General features: G+C 38.5%; 1 protein-coding gene and 1 non-coding gene across 2 annotated transcripts; one reads left to right on the top strand and one right to left on the bottom strand.

The window, feature by feature from the left end:
* Positions 1 to 479: 479 nt before the first annotated feature.
* On the top strand, positions 480 to 21072 carry LOC119535357 (NPC intracellular cholesterol transporter 2-like). Its single transcript, XM_037837765.1, has 3 exons — positions 480 to 619; positions 20501 to 20994; positions 21026 to 21072. Exons 1-3 carry the CDS (start codon positions 480 to 482, stop codon positions 21070 to 21072), a joined length of 681 nt encoding a protein of 226 aa, XP_037693693.1.
* LOC119535639 lies at positions 12710 to 12816 on the bottom strand. Its single transcript, XR_005217252.1, has one exon. It is a non-coding gene; the product is annotated as a U6 spliceosomal RNA (small nuclear RNA).
* Positions 21073 to 21949: the final 877 nt, after the last annotated feature.

The raw sequence follows: 21949 nt of genomic DNA, 5'->3' as shown, positions 1-21949 counted from the left end.
GAAGAAAATACAAAGGACTCTGGAAAAATCAGAAACTGAAATTCTCTTTAAAATATAAGGGCTTGGATTTTAGTAGCTCATTTTGTTTCTTAAACTGGTTCAGAGGTGTTTTTTTCTATGATAAGTGAATTTTAAGTGATTACAACCCAAAGAAATTTAACATATCTTAAATATGGCAGGGATGTTGTTTCAGAAAACTGAATGTTTGGGAATTTCCAGGAATAGAAGAAACGCAATCGCTACCAGAACTTGAATTGGGTTGGGGGAAGGAATATAAAGAACTAGGCCAGAAAGATCAGGCAGGCCGCCCAGTGTGGCAGGTGGTTCACCCAGTTCCCTCAGTGGCTGGGGGAGGACGGTTACTGGAGACACGTAGAACACCAGGGGATACTTAGAGCAGGCAAAGGTCAGATCTGGGTCAAGCCAGGAAGTTTCAAAAGTCCGATTGCTGGCCCGTTGGTGGAGTTTCAGCCCTTGGGATGCCAGAACACGGAAAGATCACCGATGAGATTGAAAAGGAACCAGGAGAGACCCCTCTATGCTGGGACGAGGGCACAGGGACCCTTTTGCTGGGATTGGAGCTCAAGGGAGGACCATTTCCAGGATATCCAGACATAAGGTAAAGTTCTGATTCTTAAATTCTGATGAAGAATAGGACTGTTTGAGAGCCTGGAGTGGGGATCCTTCATGTTCTGGGTGCTTTGTCCTAATTATAGTGACTGGAAAAGTTGTGGGGACTGGGGCAATGCAAGTTGCACATGAAATTGTACTAACCCAGTATCGCTGCAGTAGTGGTAAATAAATGATAAAGTTACAATATGAACAACTATTAACTGCAAATTTCACAAAGCATTTCTGAAAGCACTTCTAAATTTCAGATTCCGATTATTACAAGACTGGAAATCCATGGAGGATATGTTTTAATAAAGACAAGATGCATGATTGTGTATTTAGCACATCAGCAGAGATTCCCAAACAACTGTGTATAAATCAATTGCATCAGAGTCACCTGGTGGTGCTTTAAAAATAGATTCCCAAGCCCCAATGCTAGTTTACTGAATCAGAACCTGAGAGGAAGGCCTGGGAATCTTCATTGTCTGCAGACTCCCCAGGGAACCAGACACTGATGACTGAACCCTCCTTTAGTGCCCTGTCAAATTTATTCCCTAGAGAACATTTCAAGTGCTCCAAGGAAATTAAGAATTTTAAATCTTTGTTCTCCCGAATAGTTTAAGCTTTCCTTCATCTAATAGTATAATATAAATACATTGATAAATACAGCTCCTTGTTATATTGTAATGTCCAGCTTTAGCTCAGTACTTCCCAGAGTTATTATAAATTTAATTTAATAAGTCTGGATTAATGAACCTTTAATTCCAGAAAACCATCATTCTAGAATCTTATTATACCACAGCTCAAACTGGACTGCACTATCTCCATGGGATGCAACCTCCATAGAGATGGTGTCATGGGAACAATCCCGATGTGTCCCTATTGTGCGTATCTTATCCTCTCCACTGGCTTTCCTGTCATGCTGGGGTGACTTTTGTCTGGTGTAGCCTACATGTGAGGAGAAACCTTTATCCACGTCATCAAAATGCAAGGACTCTACATCAGATTATGGTCCCTGGATACAGATGAAGACATTAAGGTACATAAGATTTTTTTAAACATGTTTTTTTATTGTAGAATATAACATATATACATAAAAGTGATAACTTTCCAAGTGCAATTTAACAAGTAGAGAGCAAATTTCAAAGAATATTATAGGTTACAATTCCACAGTTTGTTATTTCCTTATTATGAAATATAACATATGTACAGAAAGGTAATATCTTTCAAAGTATGATTTAACAAATAGATACATAGGAAATTTCCAAAGTTATTATGAGTGATAGGTACACAAGATTTTGACATCTGATAGGTTTCTTGCCCCCAAACCCAGGGACAAGTCCCTCTGCCCAGCTGGCAGCTGAGAATAGTTATCAAGTCTGTTCACATCCTTAGCAATTATCCTGGGACACTGGGCTGGGAGTCAGGAGACCTGAGTTCTGATTTTGCATCTAGTACTAACCAGCTGTGTTGCCTTAAGCAAATAGCCTTGCTGCTCCGGGCTCTGTTTTCGTGTGTAGTGTTAAGAGTAAAGGTTTGAATCCTGATGCTACTTCCTACTGTTTCTGCGATTTGGAGCAAGTTATTTAACCTCTAGTGCCTCACTGCCTCACCTTTAAAGAAGAGATAATAATAGAAGTTACCTCAGAGTGCTGTAGGGATTTACTGAGACATTGAATGTTAAGTGCTTAACACAGTGCCTAGTATAAAATGAGTTTTTTATAAATGTTAGCCATTGTTTTTAGGAGGAAGTGGGATAATAGATGTGAAAAATACTTTGAAGTGGTTGAAAATCCAGATGTACATAAGAAGATAAGATGTCACATTATTAGTTCTCTAATGCTGGGTAACAAATTACTCGAAAATTTGGCAGCTTAAAACTACAAACATCTCGCCCACTTTCTGAAGATAAGTGGCTCTCATGAGGTCGAGATGTTGGTTGGGGCTGCAGTCATCTAAAGGCTTTACTGGGCTGGAGGGTACATGACCAAGCTCATTCCCATGGCTCGTGGCAGAAGGCATTGGTTACCCCCATGCGGGTCTCTCCATTGAGCTGCTCATGATGTGGAGGGCAGCTACCCCCAGAGCAACCGAGATGGAAGCCACAGTGCAGTGTTTTAATATCTAAATCTCAGAATTGATATATCATGACTCCTGACATACGCTATTGGTCACACCACCTACCCCTGAAATGGTGTGGAAGGAGATTATACAAGGACATAAATATCAGGAGGCAGGGACCATTGAGGGCCCTCCTGGAGGCTGGCTGTGACAGCTGTGCTCTGCTGGGGCAGTAACACCAGGCCGAAAGCCCAAGGCAGGCCTCAGTGACAGCAGCTGAAGTGAGGACCTATAGCTTTATTAAATAAATGCTGTAGGGGAACTGCAGGGCAGGTCCAAATAGATCAGTTCAAATGGATGTGTATATGAGATCAAGTTGGCAAGTTTCAGAAGGCCAAGTTCCAGAGTAATTCCATAGTCAGCCAGAACCCAGGGCCTATGAGTGCTTCTCAGGGTGTGATACTGGGATCACCCGTGTTATAGCCTGAAAAACTTGTTAAGCATTCCAGGCCCCACCCTCAGAGTTTCTCAGTCACTAGTTCTAACAAGCTCCCTGTGATTTTGATCCACACAACAATTTGAGAACCACTAACAAAGAGGTCAACAAGAATCCGGGAGAGCAGGTAAGAAACAACCAGAGAGGTCTGGCAATGGCAGGATCAAGCAATATTCACCAAGTACCATACCCGCACCTCTTTTCCAGGTGGGAATGTTCCCACTCTGTTTTAGCCTGGAAACATGTAAGGAAAGGCAATTGGGAATGGCTTAAAAAAGTCAAGACTTAGCGACTGATGAGCAGGTGTGGCTCTTAGCAGTGGTAGCTGGTAATAGTGCCACCCCAGCACCAGGGCTGGTTCTGGCCCTCTTTTTGGCAAACATTGATTAATGTGTGAACCAGTTAAGGTGCTTCTTACACATGCTCTACATTCTTTGTGGCAGATGGATTAAAACTATTCAGCTTGATTTGATATATCTGGTTCAACCTCAGAGGGACGTTTCAGATTTCATTGAACTAGTATTGGTGCTAAAGCAAAGGTTATGTTTTGGTATTGGAAAACTGACTGGACTTCAATAGTACCCTAAATAGAGTTTATTGTTTCGGTAGTATAGTGGTGTGGCCTCTTGTAATGATGAAGTGAATGAGGAATTAATAAATAGGCAAATTCTATTGATCAGTGTCTATTTGAGTAAAAGGATCCATTTTTAGCCTACTGGGAGAATCACAGAACTGGGAAATTCACAACTCTTGTTCTTAATAACATCATGGGGCACCATCTGCATTTGATATTTGTGTCTGCCATTCACAGGGACCACAATCAACAATCCAGGAAATGCCAGAAAGAGTATAAAATTCTGAAGGCCCTTAGGGTCTTAAAAAGCCCAAAGTTCTGGCCAAAGAAATGTGGACATTTACCCATTGCTTTCTTTCAGATTACATGTTACTCAGAGGTCCGGTTTAGTGAAGACAGAGGTCCTGTAAGAGGAAATGGAAATCCCCTTTTAGCAGTATTCTAGATCAGGTATTCTGAAAAGCCATCTTGCTGGATGAGAAACATACTTTGAAAAATAGCTGAGAGTTTGCAAGTAAGTAAGGAAAGTTCTCAAGAGCCAAAAGAAAGAACTAAGTCAAAATCAGGACTGTAAGTAAACACAGAAACCTGGTCTACCTGGGAGCAAATGTTGATACCCAGAATTTAGAGCTGTGTTTAAATTTGGTTTATAATTTGGTTTATGATTACTAAGGAAATGAAAGGTTAAGCTTTGGGCCTATGAATAAAGAAGGAACAGAGACTAGGACACAAATAGAAACTCAGACCTGTTAAAGGGGCTATGACCTCAATGAAATAATGTGTAAAAAAAAAAAAAATATGACAGCCAGCAAAGGGCAATTAAGAGGAAATCTATCAGTCTGGGTTGTAGCACTGAGTGAGAAAGAATAACTGTAACAATATAAGTCTCTTCTGAGGATTTATGATCTACTTTCCTGTGAGTCTTAGGTTTGAATTTTCTCTCCAGTCCCAAACCGAGAAAAGAAAGTAGTCTTGGACTGGCAGTACTCCCTGGTGCCAGACACAAACAAATGCAAATCCTGAAGGCAGCATGCCCTACTCAGGGCCTTCAGGACCCCCAAATATTAGGATAAAACAAATACAAATCCCCAGTGAAAATTACCAAACATCAAAAAAAAAAAAAAAAAAAAAAAAACTATAGTGAGTGAAAATCAGCAAACACAAAGCCAACAGATTTATACCATACAGAATTCAGATAATGGAATTTTCCAGTAATAAATATAAAATAACAATGTATAAAATGTTTAAAGAAATAAAAGTTAAAATTAAAAAATGACCAAGAAGGCAAAAATAATAAAATACTAGCAAACAGAATCCAACATCACATTAAGAAAATAATATACCATGAGTGACATTTATTCTAGGAATGCAAGTTTGGTTAAATTTATTAGTATTATGTAGCATATTAGTAGTTTGAGGTGTATATACACTTTTTAAATCACTGAGGTAAAATTAATGTACAATAAGCATATATTTAAAATGGATGGCGTTCTAACACATGTATACACCCATGAAACCAGCACAAAAATCAAGATAATGAATATATCCATCACCCTCAAAGGTTTCCTCATGCCCCTTGTTAATCCTTCCCTCCTTTCTCTTCTTGTGGGCTCCTTCCCCATCCTCAGGTGATCACTGCTCTGCTTTCTGTCATTATACATTGGTTTGTACTTCCTAGAATTTTATGTAAATAGAAACATATAGTATGTACTCTTATTTTGTCTGGCTTCCTCCACTCAGCATAATTATTTTGGGATTCATCCATGTTGTTGCATGTATCAGTAGTTCATTCCTTTTTATTGATGAATGGTGTTCCATTGGTTGGTAAACTTTAAAAATTAGTGGTGGATTCTCTCCGTTTGAGTGGACTCTAGCAGTTCTGCAGGCTAGAAGGCAAGGAAGGAGTGGAAAGGACCTCCACTGGCTTCTTGAGTTTTGACTTAACAGTCACAGGTGTATTTGGATTTGGAAGCATAGGTAATCCTTAGATTTAGATCATCCCCTGGGAGTGAGTAGGGCTCTTACTAGAACTGGGTCTGTGTCTGTCACTTGTCCTATATCTGCAGTGGGGCAAAAACCTGGCTAATATGCTGTGTTCCAGGTGTTTCCATTCATGTGCATGTTGGGGGATTTTGCCACACAGGCTATATTTTCTTTTTAATTCATTCTGAAAGGTCAAAGCAAAAAGGCTTGGCCAGTCTACTCTGACCAAAGCTGGGTCTCTCCCGAACTGGTCTCAGGAGCCTAGAAGGAAATAAACCTAGCTGTTTGCTGAAGACTGTGTTATGGGAGAAGGAAGGAAGAAAAAGAAAACAACTTTGAAATGGTTGACAATGATTTGTAACTGTTCACCCACTCTCATACTCCTCATTCTTTGCATTTCTTTTAAAATGTTCAAGGTAGGGGGAGGAAGTTATAGAACAGAAGCCAAGAGAAGAATTTAGGGGGATGCAAAACTCTTCCCAAAGATTCAGAAACTCTGCAGTTCATGGAAACCTGTGGGCCCACAGCAATTTTCTCAACTCTCTGTCCTGCTAGGGCACAGCCATCAGCTGACTGGACCAAAGAAGCTGTGCAGGGTCTGAGTGAAGAGTGTGGAAACTGTATAAGGAACTAGGGCTGTCTAGAGCTACAGCCTAGTGGCCAGGTTGAGCTGATATGCCAGAAAGCATGGAGATGGGCCACGACAAGCGTTGGCTGAGGGTCAGGAAGATAAAATCAAAGTAAGCAAGAGTTTTGGCTTAACAGCCATAGGTGTATTTGGATTTGGAAGCATAGGTAATCCTTAAATTTGGATCATCCCCTGGGAGTGAGTAGGGGTGGGAAAGGAGACAGAGAACCAGTGTATGACCATGTCAGGAAAAGTAAGAATAACTGATGATTGGAAAAAATAGATAAATGTATCTGCCAAAGTCATTAGCCATCTCAGTTCCTGCAGAATATTCCCTTCCAACTCAGGCTTGAGGCAAACTGGAGCAGCTGCTGGGGGAATGAGGCAGCAGAGGGTAATTTACTTTCTTCTAGGCATCTTTTTTTCTTTCCTGAAAAAGCAATCTTGTGCCTAAAGAAGTCTTTTGAATCATGGCTCTTCTAGTGTCTTAGAAATTATTTGATTTGTACACAAAATTCCTGGTTAGTAATCAATGTAACATTTTAAAAACAATGACTGTGATTCCAACATCCCCGTGAACACCACCCTGAGGATAATCTCAAATGCAGATAAACGGGCATTGGTTTTAAGTTGAAGCAGCGACGGCAGTAGCAGCCAACACTAATTTGGCTTGCTGTGTGTCAGAGACTGTTCTGAATGCTTTCCAAACATTTGTTTAATTCTCGCAACAATCTTATGAAAGGCATCGTTAGTCCCGTTTTATAGAAGAACCTGCTTCATTTCACTGGGCTAACAATGCTTGCTTTTTTTTTTTTTTTTTAAGTAATATAATGAGCAAGTTAATGGTATTTAGAAAACATTTGAAATCAGTTCATTGACTGATATAAAATCATTTATGATAACAGTCATCTTTATTCAATGAACTTCATTAACTAGAGACTTGGTGGCTAATGTGCTGACAAGACTCTTAAGCAGGATGTATCTGTAATCTTCATCTTTTGAAAATAAATCATTTATCTTGATTATGTACAAATAATCTTTAATTGTAGTCACAGAATAGAGAGTTCTTTTTAAAAAATTCTAACATAACTCTTGGTAGACTTCTGGTTTCTCCAGTGTGGTGACAACTTGTTACCTAGGACATTGTAATAAGCACATAAGCTTTACATTTCCTAGAAAATGTAATTGGGATATGGATAGAATAAACAAATTACATTTTGGAATGAATTCTTATAGGCTATATGTAATGCAGTTTTGTTAGCTTATTTGCACCTTTAGTGACCGTCATTCTATGAAAAGATTCATTTATTATAATACCAAAGACACGGGTGACACCCTTGTTCATTTAAGAGAGATAACATATAGCATATACAGGCAATGCTTTTCTTTCAATAATAAATTTAGTTAACAGAAAAGTACAGTGTATATAGGAGATTGACAAACCTCTTTCTGATCTGGGTGCTTTAAAAAGAGAATGAAATAGGAGAAAGGACTGGAAGAAGGAAGGACTTTGTCATGCGCATCAGTAGAGAAAGAGCTGGGAAATAAAGAGCTGGGAAATGCTCTTCTGGCTAAAAATATATTTTGCCTTGGGCTCAGATAGCTGGAAATGGTAAAGTATTAAATCTGTGTCTTCCATTAACAATTCAGCACCAAATTGTGTCTTAGACTGTAATCCATGTGCCTAACTTCCCTTGAAAGAATGGGGAGGGGGGAGAAGAAGAAGAACGCAGCATTCTTGTAAGGCAAATCCAAATTGAATGCTGCAATGGAGACACTAGGAACTGAACACCTTCAGGACCCCCTCGGAGCATGGATTATGTTCTATCTCCCATAGAACACAATGGGAATGAAAGTTAAATGCTTCAGGAATGAAAGTTAAATACTTTGGGAATGATAATCAAATGCTTCAGTAACCACATTCAGCGCTACAGAGAACTGCTACCAAGTAAGCTGAGCAAAGTCCTTAACCTTATCTTTCCCACTGTTCAGCCTCCCCCTTAGGAGTTCTTCTTCCCCGACTTCTGATAGCATCTCGAGACTGCTGACTTCCACATTTTTAATTCAAGCACAAGCCTCTCTTCTGAGCTATAATCCAGTCACTCCCTCAAACTCACTCCCTATTATTCAGTATCTCTACTTGAATGTCTCCCAAAGCCCTAGAAACAGCAGTGAACAAAACAGGCAGAAATTATTGTCTTCCCAGAACCTACGTTCTCAGCTCAATCTCAATATGTCCCAAACTGAACTCATATAGCCTAAATGTGCCCCATCCACTCTATTGCTCTTGCTCAAAACCATGTCTTGTTAGCTTTCCCTCTAAAACATTTTTCTCCGTCTTAGGTGTCAACACAGTAATCCAAGAAATCCATCATCTCTCCCAAACTTCTATAAAAGGCTCCTAATTGGCCTCCCCTCTTCTACTCTTGTTCTTCTCCAATCTAAGCCTGAAGGGTTATTTTATTTCACTTTCCAAGAGTGATCTTTTTAAAAATGCAAATCTGATCACAACAATTGCCAGCTTAAAAATTTTTCAGATACTTCTTGAATAAAATCCAGAGCCTACTAGATCTGGCATGATCTGGCCCTTGCCTGTCTCTCCAGCTTGAGTCTACCCTTTACTCTCTGAGTTCCAGCCACAGTAATCTTGGATGAAGGTCTTAACTGTGCCCCAAATCCTCATGCTGGTGACATTTCTTCTTCCATTTCACCTTAACTCCAAGTCATTTTAAGATCTCAGCACAGGTATCACTTTTTCTAGTCTATGCTTCCTGCCATATTAGATTGAATCTCTTTACATAATTTCTAACATATATTTTTTCTTACACTTGCTAACATTGTAATTAGTTACTTTTGTGATGATCTGCTTAATGTCTGTCTCCACTAATTGGCTATAAGTGCCATTAAAGCAGGGACTGTATCTGTCTTTTCACCACAGAAATTCTGGTGATATCACAATGAAAATATTAGGCACTTAATGGATATGTGTTATGTTTGTTGAATATAAAGCAAGTCTATAACTCCCTCATGTAAGCCAGAATTACACCATGAAGAAATATACATTCATCGTTAAGGGAGTAATTATGGGAATGGAGTACTAATGTGCTAATTAGAAAAAAATAATTTAAATAAAAATTTCATTGTCCAGATGGAAGTAGTGAATTGATATAAATGTTGCAGGGGAAAATGAATTTTGATAATAAATAAGAGTGATAGGAGCAAAGAAAGACATTTTAGCATCTCCAACCTGGAAAGAGTGATAATGGAAATGTCATTACGAGACTAATGAGGATGAGAAGTGGCCTTTGTCTGGATAATAAAGGAAACAACTGACCTCACAGTGATTATAAGTAAAATTTCTAGGGAACTGTTCTGTACCAAATGTCTTCGGAGCTATGATCTCCCCACATATAGATGTTCAGATGTGGTTGGGTCGAGTTGTTTAGAGAGAAGCCTAAAACGCAAACTGGAATGGGCAGTGTGCTAGTTTGGATATATTATGTCCTCCAGAAAAGTCATGTTCTTTAATATAATATTGTGGGGGCAGACTTATTAGTCTTCATTAGGGTGGAACTTTTTGATTAGGTTGTTTCCATGGAGATGTTACTCACCCAACTGTAGGTGAGACAGTTGGATTAGATATTTCCATGAAGGTGTGGCCCTGCCCATTCAGGGTGAAACTTGAGATCTGAGTCCATTAAAGAGAGCTCACACAGAGAGCAGAGAGGTGAAAACGCCCTGAGATATGCTAAGCCAGGACCCTCTCAGAAACTGAGAGCTGGCACAGATGCTGACACTTGGAGATGCTTGGAGATGCAGACAGAGAGATGTTTGGAGATGAGATGAAGCCCAGAGTTTGCCCCAGAGAAGCTAAAAGAGGACTCCTGGATGCTTAGAGAGAAACATCCCAGGAGAACCAAGCAGAGAGCTGAGAGAAGCTAAGAGAGACAGAAGCCCAGAGACATTTTGGAGAAAGCCATTTTGAAACACAACCCAGGAGCAAAGGAACAGCAGACTCCAGCCACTTGCCTTCCCAGCTGACAGAGGTGTTCAGATACCACTGGCCTTCCTTCAGTGAAGGTATCCTCTTGTTGATGCCTTAGTTTGGACACTTTTATGGCCTTAGGACTGTAAACTTATAACCTAATAAATCCCCTTTACAAAAGCCAATCCATTTCTGGTATTTTGCATAATGGCAGCCTTAGCAAACTGGAACAGGCAGGAACCCAGGCAGCTGACATGTAGAGAAATAGAAATCCCTAAATAGTTTGCATGTAGGTAGACTCCAGTGATAACTTTGTAATCCAGCTTAGGATGTATATTTAATGAACTGGAAAGCTTTAAGGTTGCAAGAGGCCCTGTACAGGCAGAACATTTAGAGGTCATAATTCCTGTTGATTCAGATGTCAGGAAGACAGAGTGAATAGCCAACTATTACATGCTGTGCAGTAATGATTTAATAATGTGAATATTATGTCTCAAGGTCTAGAATTTTCTAAATTATTAAAAAGTCTTCTGAAATTTTTATTTTTCAACCTCAAAGGATAGGCTTTATCTTGTTTGTGGAAAAAAAGTATCTCCATTTTCTGAAAGCTTGCTCTTTAATAAAAATAAACCAAGATAAATAGGTTTACATATTTGGGAATACATAGAATGTTTCTTGTATTTTATTCCCAACATGTTGAGTGTAACATTTAGGGTCTACTCGATGCCAAATACTCCATGGAACTACTACTGATATAGAGTTCTTAGGTCAACATTAAAATTATTTGCAAAATTTTAAGTTGACTTCATTTAAAACTTGCTTTCTTTCAAAGACACCTTGATAATAATGCACTGTCTAATTTTTCATCAACTTATGGTAAAAGGGTCTGAATAGACTTCAAGTTTCCTATTACTGAAAAAGACTTGAGCTTCTAAATGATCTCTTTTCTTTTTCTTTCTCTTTTCTGGTCAGTGTTAACAATAAAAAGAACTACATTTTTTTTCTTTTTAATTCATTTATTCTTCACTTTTTAAAAGTCGGTACATTCAGTGAATGTTTATTGAATGACAATATAATTTCACAAAATAGATATATTAGGGTGACCTCATTTACCTTAAAACAGCTGCCTCTCATTCCTTCCCTTTATGCTTAAAATAAGAATTACTAGAAGGTTAAAGATGAAACTAGGAAAGATACTGATCCAGCCTGAAATTACTTGAGACATGCCCACCCCTGTTTATGGAGTGGCTGAAGAACTGCTCAACCTATGAACTAGAAAGTGCAAACGTCTCAGGAAGAGGCCATGGCATTGTCAGTGTTTCTCAAAGTTTTAGAGTCAAATGGGGACTGGTTAAAATGTGGATTCTTGAGTCCCTCACCAGACCCTGTATTCAGAAGTTTTGAGCCAGAGTAGTCCAGGATTGTGCATTTTTTCCAAGTATCTGGGTGACTTTTTTAAAATGCAATTTTATTGTGTTATATTCACATACCAGATAATCATCCAAAGTGTACAATCAGTGCTTCACAGTATCATCATATTGTTGTGCATTCCTTACCAAAATCAATTTTTGAACATTTTCATTTCTCAAAAATATAAAAATAAGAATAAAAATAGAAAAGAACACCCCAAACATCCCATATCCCTTATAACACCCTATTCTTTCTTCCTTTCTTTCTTTCTTTCTTTCTCTTTCTTTCTCTTTCTTTCTTTCTTTCTTTCCTTTTCTTTCTTTTGTTCTTTTCTTTCTTTTCTTCTTTCTTTTCTTTCTTTCTCTTTCTTTTTTCTTTCTCTCTTTCTCTCTTTCTCTCTGTTTCTTCCTTTCTTTCTTTCTTTGTTTCTTTCTTTGTTTCTTTGTTTCTTTATTGTCTTTATTTTCTTACTCATCTGTCCATACACTGGATAAAGGGAGTGTGAGCCACAAGGTTTTCACAAACACACAGTCACACTATGTAAGCTACATAAACATACAATCATCTTCAAGAATCAGGGCTACTGGATTACAGTTCAACAGTTTCATATATTTCCTTCTAGCTATTCTAATACACTGAAAACTAAAAAGGGATATCTATATAATGCATAAGAATAACCTCCCGAATGACCTGTCAACTCTATTTGAAATCTCTCAACCATTGAATCTTTTGTTTCATTTCTCTTCCCCCATTTGGTCCCAGAAAGCTTTCTCAATACCACAATGCCAGGGCCAGGCTCATCCTTGGGAGTCATGTCCCATGTTACCAGAGAGATTTACACCCCTGGGAGTCATGTCCCATGTAGGGGGGAGGGCAGTGAGTTTACCTGCAGAGTTGGCTTAGAGAGAGAGGCCAGATCTGAGCAACAAAAGAGGTTCTCTGGGGGTGATTCTTAGGCATAAAAATATGGAATGCTTCATGAATTTGTGTGTCATCCTTGTGCAGGGACCATACTAATCTTCTCTGTATCATTCCAATTTTAGTGTATGTCCCACTGAAGCAAGCACTCGGGGTGATTCTTATATATTCAGAAGTTGAGGAACCACTGGAGACTTCATTTGCTTTTTTCTTAATATGTAACAGTGGGGTAGTTTGGAGCTATGTACCACAGAAAAACATGTTTTTAAACTCAATCTATTCCTCTGGGTTGGACCCATTGTAAATAAGATCTCTTTGAGATGTTACTTCAGTTAAGGTGTGGCCTAAATGAATCAAGTTGGGCTAATTATCTTTTAAAAGATAATTCCCACCCACTCTGGAGAAGAGCTTTTCTTAAAAAACTAAACATGCAGCTAACATATGACCCAGCAATTGTACTCTTTGGGCATTTATCCCAGATATGTGAAAATTTATTTTTACACAAAGTCCTGTATAAGAATGTGTTCTGGTTTGCTAATGCTGCCGTGTTACAAAACACCAGAAATGGATTGGCTTTTATAAAGGGGGTTTATTTCGTTACAAGGTTAGTCTGAAGGCTATGAAAATGTCCCAACAAAGGCATCAACAGTAGGGTACCTTCACTGAAGAACAGCAATGGCATCCAGAAATCTTCTGTTAGCTGGGAAGGCACATGGCTGGCATCTGCTTGCTGAGTTTCAAAATAGCATTCTCCAAAATGTCTATCTCAGCTGCAGCTCCTCTGAAGTCCTTCTGTTTGTCAGCTTTTATAGGGCTCCAATTATTAAATCAAGACCCAAGCTGAATGGGCGGGGCCACACCTCCATGGAAACAATCCCACCAACAGGTCACACTCTAATCAAAGGTGTTACATGTTTCTCCATGGAAACAATCAAAAAGTTCCAGCCTAATCAACACTAATACATCTGCCCCCACAAGACTGCATCAAAGAACATGGCATTTTGGGGGAAATAATACATCCAAACCAGCACAGAATGTTTCGCAGATTTATGCATAGTAAACCAAAAATGGGAAACAACCCAACTGTCCTCAGTGGGTGAATGGTTAAACAAACTTAGTACACACATACCATGTAATGCTACTCAACAATAAAAAGAAATGGAATGTTGATGTGTACAACTAGGATGAGTGAGTCTCCAGAGAATTTTGTCAAGTGAGAAAAGTCCATCTTGAAATGTCCCATACTATATAATTTCATTTATGTAATATTTTGGAAATTACAAATTACAAAAATGATTGCCAGAGGTCCGGGATAAGGAGGGGGTAGGTTGAAGTAGAAAGGCAGGTGAGTGTGGTTCTAAAAGGGCAAATGAGGGATCCTTGTCATAATGGAAATATTCCATATCTTTGTTTATCCATTCACTGGTTGATGGACATTTGGATTGTTTCCAGGTTTTGTCTACTATGAATAATCCTGCTGTAAGTATTCATGTACAAATGTTTATATGGACATATGTCTTCATTCTCTTGAGTAGATGCCTAGGAGAAAAATTGCTGGTTAAAGGTAAATTAATGTTTAACTTTGGAAAACATTTTGGCAATTACTTACAAAGTGGCTGTACCATCTTGTATTCCCACTAGCACTATTATGAGGGTTCCATATTCTCCTCATACTATCCAACATTTGGAATTGTCAGATTTTTCCATTATGGCCATTCTGATGAGTGTGGAGTGGTATCTTGTGGTTTTGATTTCCATTTCTCTAGTGACTAATGATGACGATTGAGCATTTTTCTGTGTGCTTATTGGTTATTTATATATCTTCCCGGTGAAATGTCTGATCAAATCTTTTGCTTGCTTTTTAATGGGGTTACCTTTATTCTTTTGATTGAGTTTTAAGAGTCTTTTTTATATTCTAGATACAAACTTTTTATCAGATTTGCAAATGTTTTCTCCCAATCAGTGACCTATTTTATTTTCTTAATGCCTGTGGGAGAGCAAAAGTTTTGATATTATGAAGTCTTTATGGATCCTGCTTTTTGTGTCATGTCTAAGAAATCTTTTTTAAACCAACAACACAAAGATTTTCCCTTCTCTTTTCTTCTAGAGGTTTTATAGTTTTATCTCTTAGCTATAATTCATTCGACTTGGTTTTTCTGTGTGGTGTGAGGCAATGTTGAAATTCATTTTTTTGCACATACGTATCCAACTGTCCTGGCACCATTTGTTGAAAAGACTTTCCTTTCACCTTTGAATTGTTTGGCACCTTTGTAAAAAGTCAGTTGACCATAATGTGAAGGTTTATTTCTAGACTCTCTCCTCTATTTCATTGATCTATGTATTTATTCTTGTGTTGCTACTACATTGTCTTGATTACTTTATAATAAGCTTTGAAATTAAGAAATGTAAGATCTCCAACTTTGTTCTTTTCAAAAATGTTTTGGCTATTCTAGGTTCTTTCCATTTCCATATAAATGTTAATATCAGCTTGTCCATTTCTTAAAAAAAAAAAACTTGCTGAGATTTTATTGGGATGGCATTGAACCTATGGATCAATTTGGGGTTAATTGCTGTCTTAAGAATATTGAGTCTTCCAATCCATGAATATGTTATGTTGCTCCATTTATTTAGAGCTTCTTCAATTTCTCTAAGTAATATGCATGGGAACAGGTCTTGCACTTTGTTAAATTTATATCTAGGTATTTTATTCTTTTTGATGCTATTGTGAATGGAACTGTTTTCTGAATTTATTTCCAGATTGCTCATTACTAGTATATCAAGACAGAATTGATTTTTGTACACTCATCTTATATACTTGCTAAACTTGTTTATTAATTCTAGTAGTTTTCCTGTAGATTCTTTGGGATTTTCTATTTCTAATATCACGTTATCATCACAAATAAAAACACTTTTACTTCTTACTTTCTAATCTATACACCTTTAGTTTCTTTTCCTGCCTTATTGTGCTGACTAGAACCACCAATATAATGCTGAATAGAACTCTAGAACCCAGACATCCTGGTGTGTTTTGTTTTTAATCTGCTATAGACACCATCCTTATTTACCAAGCTATCTAATAGAAAAATTAGATGTGGGATCTGAAGTTTTCTAACCTACAGAAGGGCCTATATGATTCATGAGTGATGAGTCTATCAGAAATGGTTCATTTCTACATTAAGAGAGAACAAATTACAATCCTAGCAATAAGGATTTTACCAAAATTGAAAAAGAAAAAATGTTTTATATGATTCCCTATGAAATAAACTTTATATTAAACAAAAAAGAAATAATATGGAAAAGCCTTTACATTAAGAGCACATAGTTATTTATTTAACAGAAAATTTAACATAAAAAAATTGCTAGTTAGGTATAAAGTTGTTAATTAGGTGACTGAAAAGCAAAAAGAACATAAGGAAACAATGGTAGGAAGTAGCTACCACCCCTAGTGCAGGAAGTATTAAAATGTAGACGCTTGGAGAAGAGGCCCATGGAGCAGAAACTCGGATTTCTGATGAGGGGGCACCAGCCAGTCAGTACTGGTGTTTCTGGGGGGTGCAAAAAGGCAGGTTCTACAAGGGTTATGGGAAGGATTTGCCACCCTCAGGGCAAAGAAGCATTACTGCACTAATGGTCACAGGAACAGGAAACAGAGAGGAAGCAAACACAAAGGAGCAAATCCTCCTCCTCTCTCCCTCATGCACCCCAACTTGTCTCCTCCACATCAACTGGAAGAGCTTAATATGGAGCCAGCTGAGAAAGCAGAAATTCTTTTTGCAAAGTCCCTGCTCCAGGATCACATGACAGAGCAGAAAGTGTAGATTTGGTGCTGAAAGACCACCTAGTAATTGGCACATTCATTTAACTCTAAACAAAAACTTCTCCCCACCTATTTAATCTCTTTATTTCCTATGTACCTGAGGAACAATTGTGATTTATGGTTTCCTATAATTTTAACAAAGGCTGAATCTAAGTTGGCCTTTATTTCTTTCTATTATTGGGAGTGGGGCAAGTAATAGGGAAGGAGGGGAGGGGTTACTTCTTTAAGTTCTAGAATGAACATATTTTTATTGTTAATGACCTCAAATATGTTGGAAATATGTGGAATATAAATTATAAGATTATTTGTGCCAATTAATAAATGAGTCCTCCAACAACCCCCCAGTTGTCTAACAGGGAGTGGCAAAATTTTAATGGTGGATACTTCAAACTAGACAGCAGAAGATGAAGGAAAAACAGGAGATACTTTGAGCAGACAGACACAGCATTTCTTCATCTCAACTCCGTTTTTCATTTGCTTGAAGGCCACCAGCCTAAAGATAATGCCTTCTAATTTCTGGATGGGGAAGTCATTTGGCAAATACAGAAAGCTACAAAGGAAGCAAATATTTATATTGAAAGAGCTAAGATTTCCTTAAATTAAGAGCAAGGTGGGAAAAATTCTCTTCTGAAAAGAATTCTAAGAAGTCTTCAGTTACCTTTTTTTTCCCACTGATATTTGAACACTAACAGCATCTTGCTCAATATAAGTAGGAAAGAAACTTTGAAATTGCTGCAAAAATGTTACATGATGTTATATGATGATGTATGATGTAAAACAAGATGCTTTACTTAACATCAAAGAAAGCTTACTACGAGTGCTTTAAACATGGAGTCCTTCTCCCTGCGTCAAAAGAAAAAAAAAAGTATAAATTCTTAAGTATCTTGAAATTCTTGTTTGAGTTGGAGTGTTTTTAGGAATTGGAAGGTTATGTTCCATTTCTCAAGATAATCTTGCAGAAGAAAACAGTTAAAGAATGAGTTATTTAGAAAGGCTTCTTAGGTCACTTTGATATCCAAAAAAAGGTAAAGGATAAGGTAAAAAGTAAACATGGAATAAGGTAAAAAGTAAACATGGAAGAAGTAAGCTTGGATGTGGAGAATTGCATTATCAAGAAAGATGCTATCCTTTAAAAAGTATTCTCCATATGATTATACTTGTTTACGATTATTTTATTGTTTTGAGTTATAAGCTATCTTAAATAACAATAAGCAGAGCACTAACACCTACCACCGAAATAACCTAAGGATTAACATAGCCCACCAAGACAGGCAGCTCAGTGTGGCTGGCTTTTGCCACAGAGAATATTAGATTGCACAGAAGCCAACAGAATAGAAATGCTGATGAAATTTAAGTAGGAGAGGGCTGATAGGACTGAGAGGAGGCAAACAGACATGGAGATCAGAACCTGTGAGGGGCAGCCCTCTAGGAGGCTGTGTATCCCGCTGGGAGTCAAAAGCTGCCCCGAGGCACTTGTTTCTAATTTTCCTAAAACACACTAAAAAGGCTTATGCTGTCAGATCACCAGCCTAGCCAAGGGCTTTTTCTTTCCACTGACGTTTGTAATTCTATTCCTACAAATTTAGTTCCCCTTAACTTGGAAAAATAGTATATGAACCAACCTGATTTCCACATTATCCTAATATCATTATTCAATATATCTACTGTATTAACTAACATATATTAGAAAAACCCTATTAGAGGAGTACAGATAATCAAAATTACTTGGTGTTGAGATCTGTGATCTAAAGTTCACAAAACAAAATTTTTCTTAAGTCTGTAAATGGGATGGAGAAATATATTAAACCCTTGTCATTTACAGAATGAATACTTGTGGGGTCCTCTGCTCCACTTTTGCACAAGTCCATGCATGTGTTAATTTAATTGGAGATAATAAAATCCACTCTATTCTATAGGGTTGTTGTGAAGATTAAATGAAATAACATAGAACACTGAGCAAGAATTTACGTGTCAGGTGCTAAAAGACTGCAGGTGCAGAATGAGGTCTTTGGTTGACAGCTGAAAGTCAAATACAATTAATGATTGGCTGGAGCTTGAGAATTCTTCAAGGCCTCCTGCATATCCTAGAATTCCTCTAAATTTTCTTCTTTGCCTTTAATGAAATAAGAAATTTCACACTCAATTCAAGGACTCAGTTGAAGAGAGGCAGCTTAGCATAGTGGTTAGAATCAGTCTTCAGAGCCAGGCTACCTGGGTTTGATACCTCCCTCCCTATTGTAGTGATCTCTGTGCCTCATTTTCCTACCTGGGAAATAGGGATCATGAAGATATTTCCTTCACAGGATTGTTAAAAGGATTGAATGAGTTAACATATGTCAAATGCTTACAACGGAGGCTGGCTGTGTTAGGCAATGTTAGCTATCCCAAATTAACCTACTACTGGCAATTCATTTTAACTTAGTCCCAGTAATTCTAGTAAAAGAAAACTAGCCATAACAGTTTTGTCCTACAGCTTATTATAAGCAGGTTTATAAAACCTTGTTTAGAACCTTATTTTCTGTACTTAAAAAAAACTTTGTCTTAAAAAATTATTCCAGGGAACTCTATAAATCTCGATGGACTGTTTACTGTGTCTATGGAATTGGCACTTCTAGAACCCACTTTGAAAACTAATGTATTTGGCTCCCTTTAATCTACTTTGCTTTGACATGCAGAAATTTCCAAATCTGTATCTTTCTATCAATAATAGATATATTGTGATGCAGATGGCCCCACTGTGTATTGTCAGGAATCTTGGCTGAAGGATCTCATGGAAATCCAATAAAAGAAAGCAGTGTTATCTTGATTTTTCAAAAGTGTCTCGGCCCGCGGGACGATCAATGGAAGCTCTAAGTCCTGTGAAGGAAGAATGGTATGGGACAAGAGACACGAGGAATGATAGCAAGACAGGTTTCTGATCAAGCTGCAAAATTTTATTGAAGAGGCAGGGTATATATACTCTAAGGGTGGAGGGAGTGGCTAGTAAGGACGGGTGGCGATCTAGGATTGGCTGCTGCTGTTGCTAGGGTGGAAGGCAAACGTAGGGGGATTGGCGGTTGCTGTTGCTGGGGGTCTGGGATTGGTGGTAGCTGTTGCTGGGGTGGATGGCCAATGGGCGGCTACTGTTTAGGTGCGAACTAGCTACTGCTTAGGCGGGAACTACTGTTACTTCCTAGAAGAAGGCTAATTATAGCTTAGGCTGTTCTTGCATCAGCCCTGGCGGCCATGTTGCATGTTACCGGTATCGCTGAAGGTGAATATTATATATGCTACCTTAATTGTCCCCAACACAAAAGCATACTTCATGATGTGTTTGGCAATTTTTAAGGTCATTTCAAATAGAGTGACAATTACAGCTGCTACATTTGACATTTACTAATTAGTCGTTTGCATCACCAAACAGTGCCCTGGCTCATCAGTGTTCTTTCTCCTCTGAATTATTCCTCGAATTCTTTATATAGATGATGCAGTGGGCCTCATGAGGTAACTAATTCAACTTCTGAAGTTAATTTATAATATATATAAGAATGCGAGCAGCACATAAATGATGAACATAGGCATTAAAATCTATTGCTGATAGAACTTGGGCATAAAGTTAATGAGGCAGTTCATGTTTTCTGGCAATTTTTCATCTATTGCAAGGGATTTTCCACGAGAAACAGGGTTTATAGGCCAGTTTGTCATCCATTTATTTTTTTAACAATGATTTTTCTGTCTCCAGCTTGTTCTTTTGAAATGGTCTTTGGAAAAGCTACAGTCACTCAGTATTATATTGTATAATATTAAAATGTAGTTAACAAAATCATTATTGAAGCCATTTGGAATCAAGCAGTAAAAAGTGAAGGAAATAAAAGTGAATGTGTCTGGAAATAAATGATCTAAAAGAAAAATCCAAAGTCTTTTTTATATAGTTTGGGCAACAGAGTTCTCATTTTGTGGTAAACAGATAATGCAATCATTTCTGAAAAAGCATAGAAATAGATCAAATACTTTTAAAAGGCAATATGGTGGCTCAGCCCGGATGGTGATGACTGGTTGTGTGACTGGCTTCCTCCCCGACCCCGCCTGGCAGGTTTATCTCGTGACCGTGGCAGCCTTTTCTTCCTTGGCCGCGTGCGTTTCCCAGCCGCAGCGCTCCTCCTGGCGCTCTGCACCGCCGCCCTGGCGGAACCGGTGTATTTCAAGGACTGCGGTTCTGAGGTGGGAGTTACAAAGGGATTAAATGTGAGCCCGTGTCCCACTCAGCTCTGCCAACTGCAGAAGGGACAGCCTGACAGTGTCAACGTGACCTTCAGCAGCAAAATTCAGTCTCAAAATAGCACAGCCTTGGTGCAGGACATTGTGTTTGGTGTTGAAGTTCCCTTTATGATTCGTGAACCTGATGGTTGTAAGAGTGGAATTAAGTGTCCCATGGTAAAAGACCAGACTTATACCTACCTGAATAAACTGCCGGTGAAGAGCGAATACCCCTCTGTTAAAGTGGTGGTGAAGTGGGAACTTCAGAATGACAAAAAAAAACAAAACAAACAAACAAAAAAAACACCAGTGTCTCTTCTGCTGGAAAATCCCAATGGAGATAACCTCCTAGAGCAGTTTCATGCCAGTAGATCTGTCTGGGGGGTGGGAGGGCATGAGTGGGGGCAGGAGAGGAGCGGAAGGAGAAAAAAGACTGAAGCTAAATCGGTGCAGTAAGATGAAAGGAACGTCCAGATTACTGTTTTCTGCCTCAACTTCCCAAAGCATCTACCACCCTGTTACCGAGACCTCAGAACTGTTTCCCTTAGTATACCATTTGAAAAAAGGTTGAAGGAAGGAGCGAGAACGAGACACTAGGGCTAGGGATTGATTGTTATCTTCAGTGATTTTTGCAGTTGGAATGGGGGGGCCCAACTAGACAGGACCTGAGAGAGATATCGGATAGCTTGCCCTAGACTTGTCAGCCCTCACAGTGGAGGATGCATTCCAAACCACAAGTTCCTCGTCTTCAAGTGCCTCACTGAGCTCGCTGCATCTGGCCAACGAGTCTGCCGATGCCTGAGAGCACCTCCAGCTCCATTGCTTCGGCCGTACAGACTTCCTCTCCAATAGAATCCAGCTCTTTATTGAAGGCGAAGTGTTCTACGACTGAAATTCAACTCTGAACGTCCAGTTTTCTGTGTCTCCTTTTCTGTCTTAGGTGACTTTATTAAATGCAACACTTGTTTAGCAGATGTTTGATTTTTTTAACAACATTAACTCGTGGCCTCTTTATGCACCTAGAAATGTGCCATTAAATAAAAACTTGTCAGCCATGGGAAAAAAAAAAAAGGCAATATGGTTGGAAGATAACTGTGTTGTGGGAAGAATCATAGCCAACACCAGTTTCTTCCTAGGAAGTCATTAAATGAGAATTGATTAGTAGGTTTAGTTTGCTTTGGCATAAATTAGATTTCATTTTACACAAATCTTGACTGGAAATGAATTTG

Source organism: Choloepus didactylus, chromosome 5, assembly GCF_015220235.1.
Source record: "Choloepus didactylus isolate mChoDid1 chromosome 5, mChoDid1.pri, whole genome shotgun sequence".
NCBI classification, from domain to species: Eukaryota; Metazoa; Chordata; class Mammalia; order Pilosa; family Megalonychidae; genus Choloepus; species Choloepus didactylus.
The sequence above is the reverse complement of the archived record's forward strand: the minus strand, read 5'-3'. Positions and strand labels throughout refer to the sequence as shown.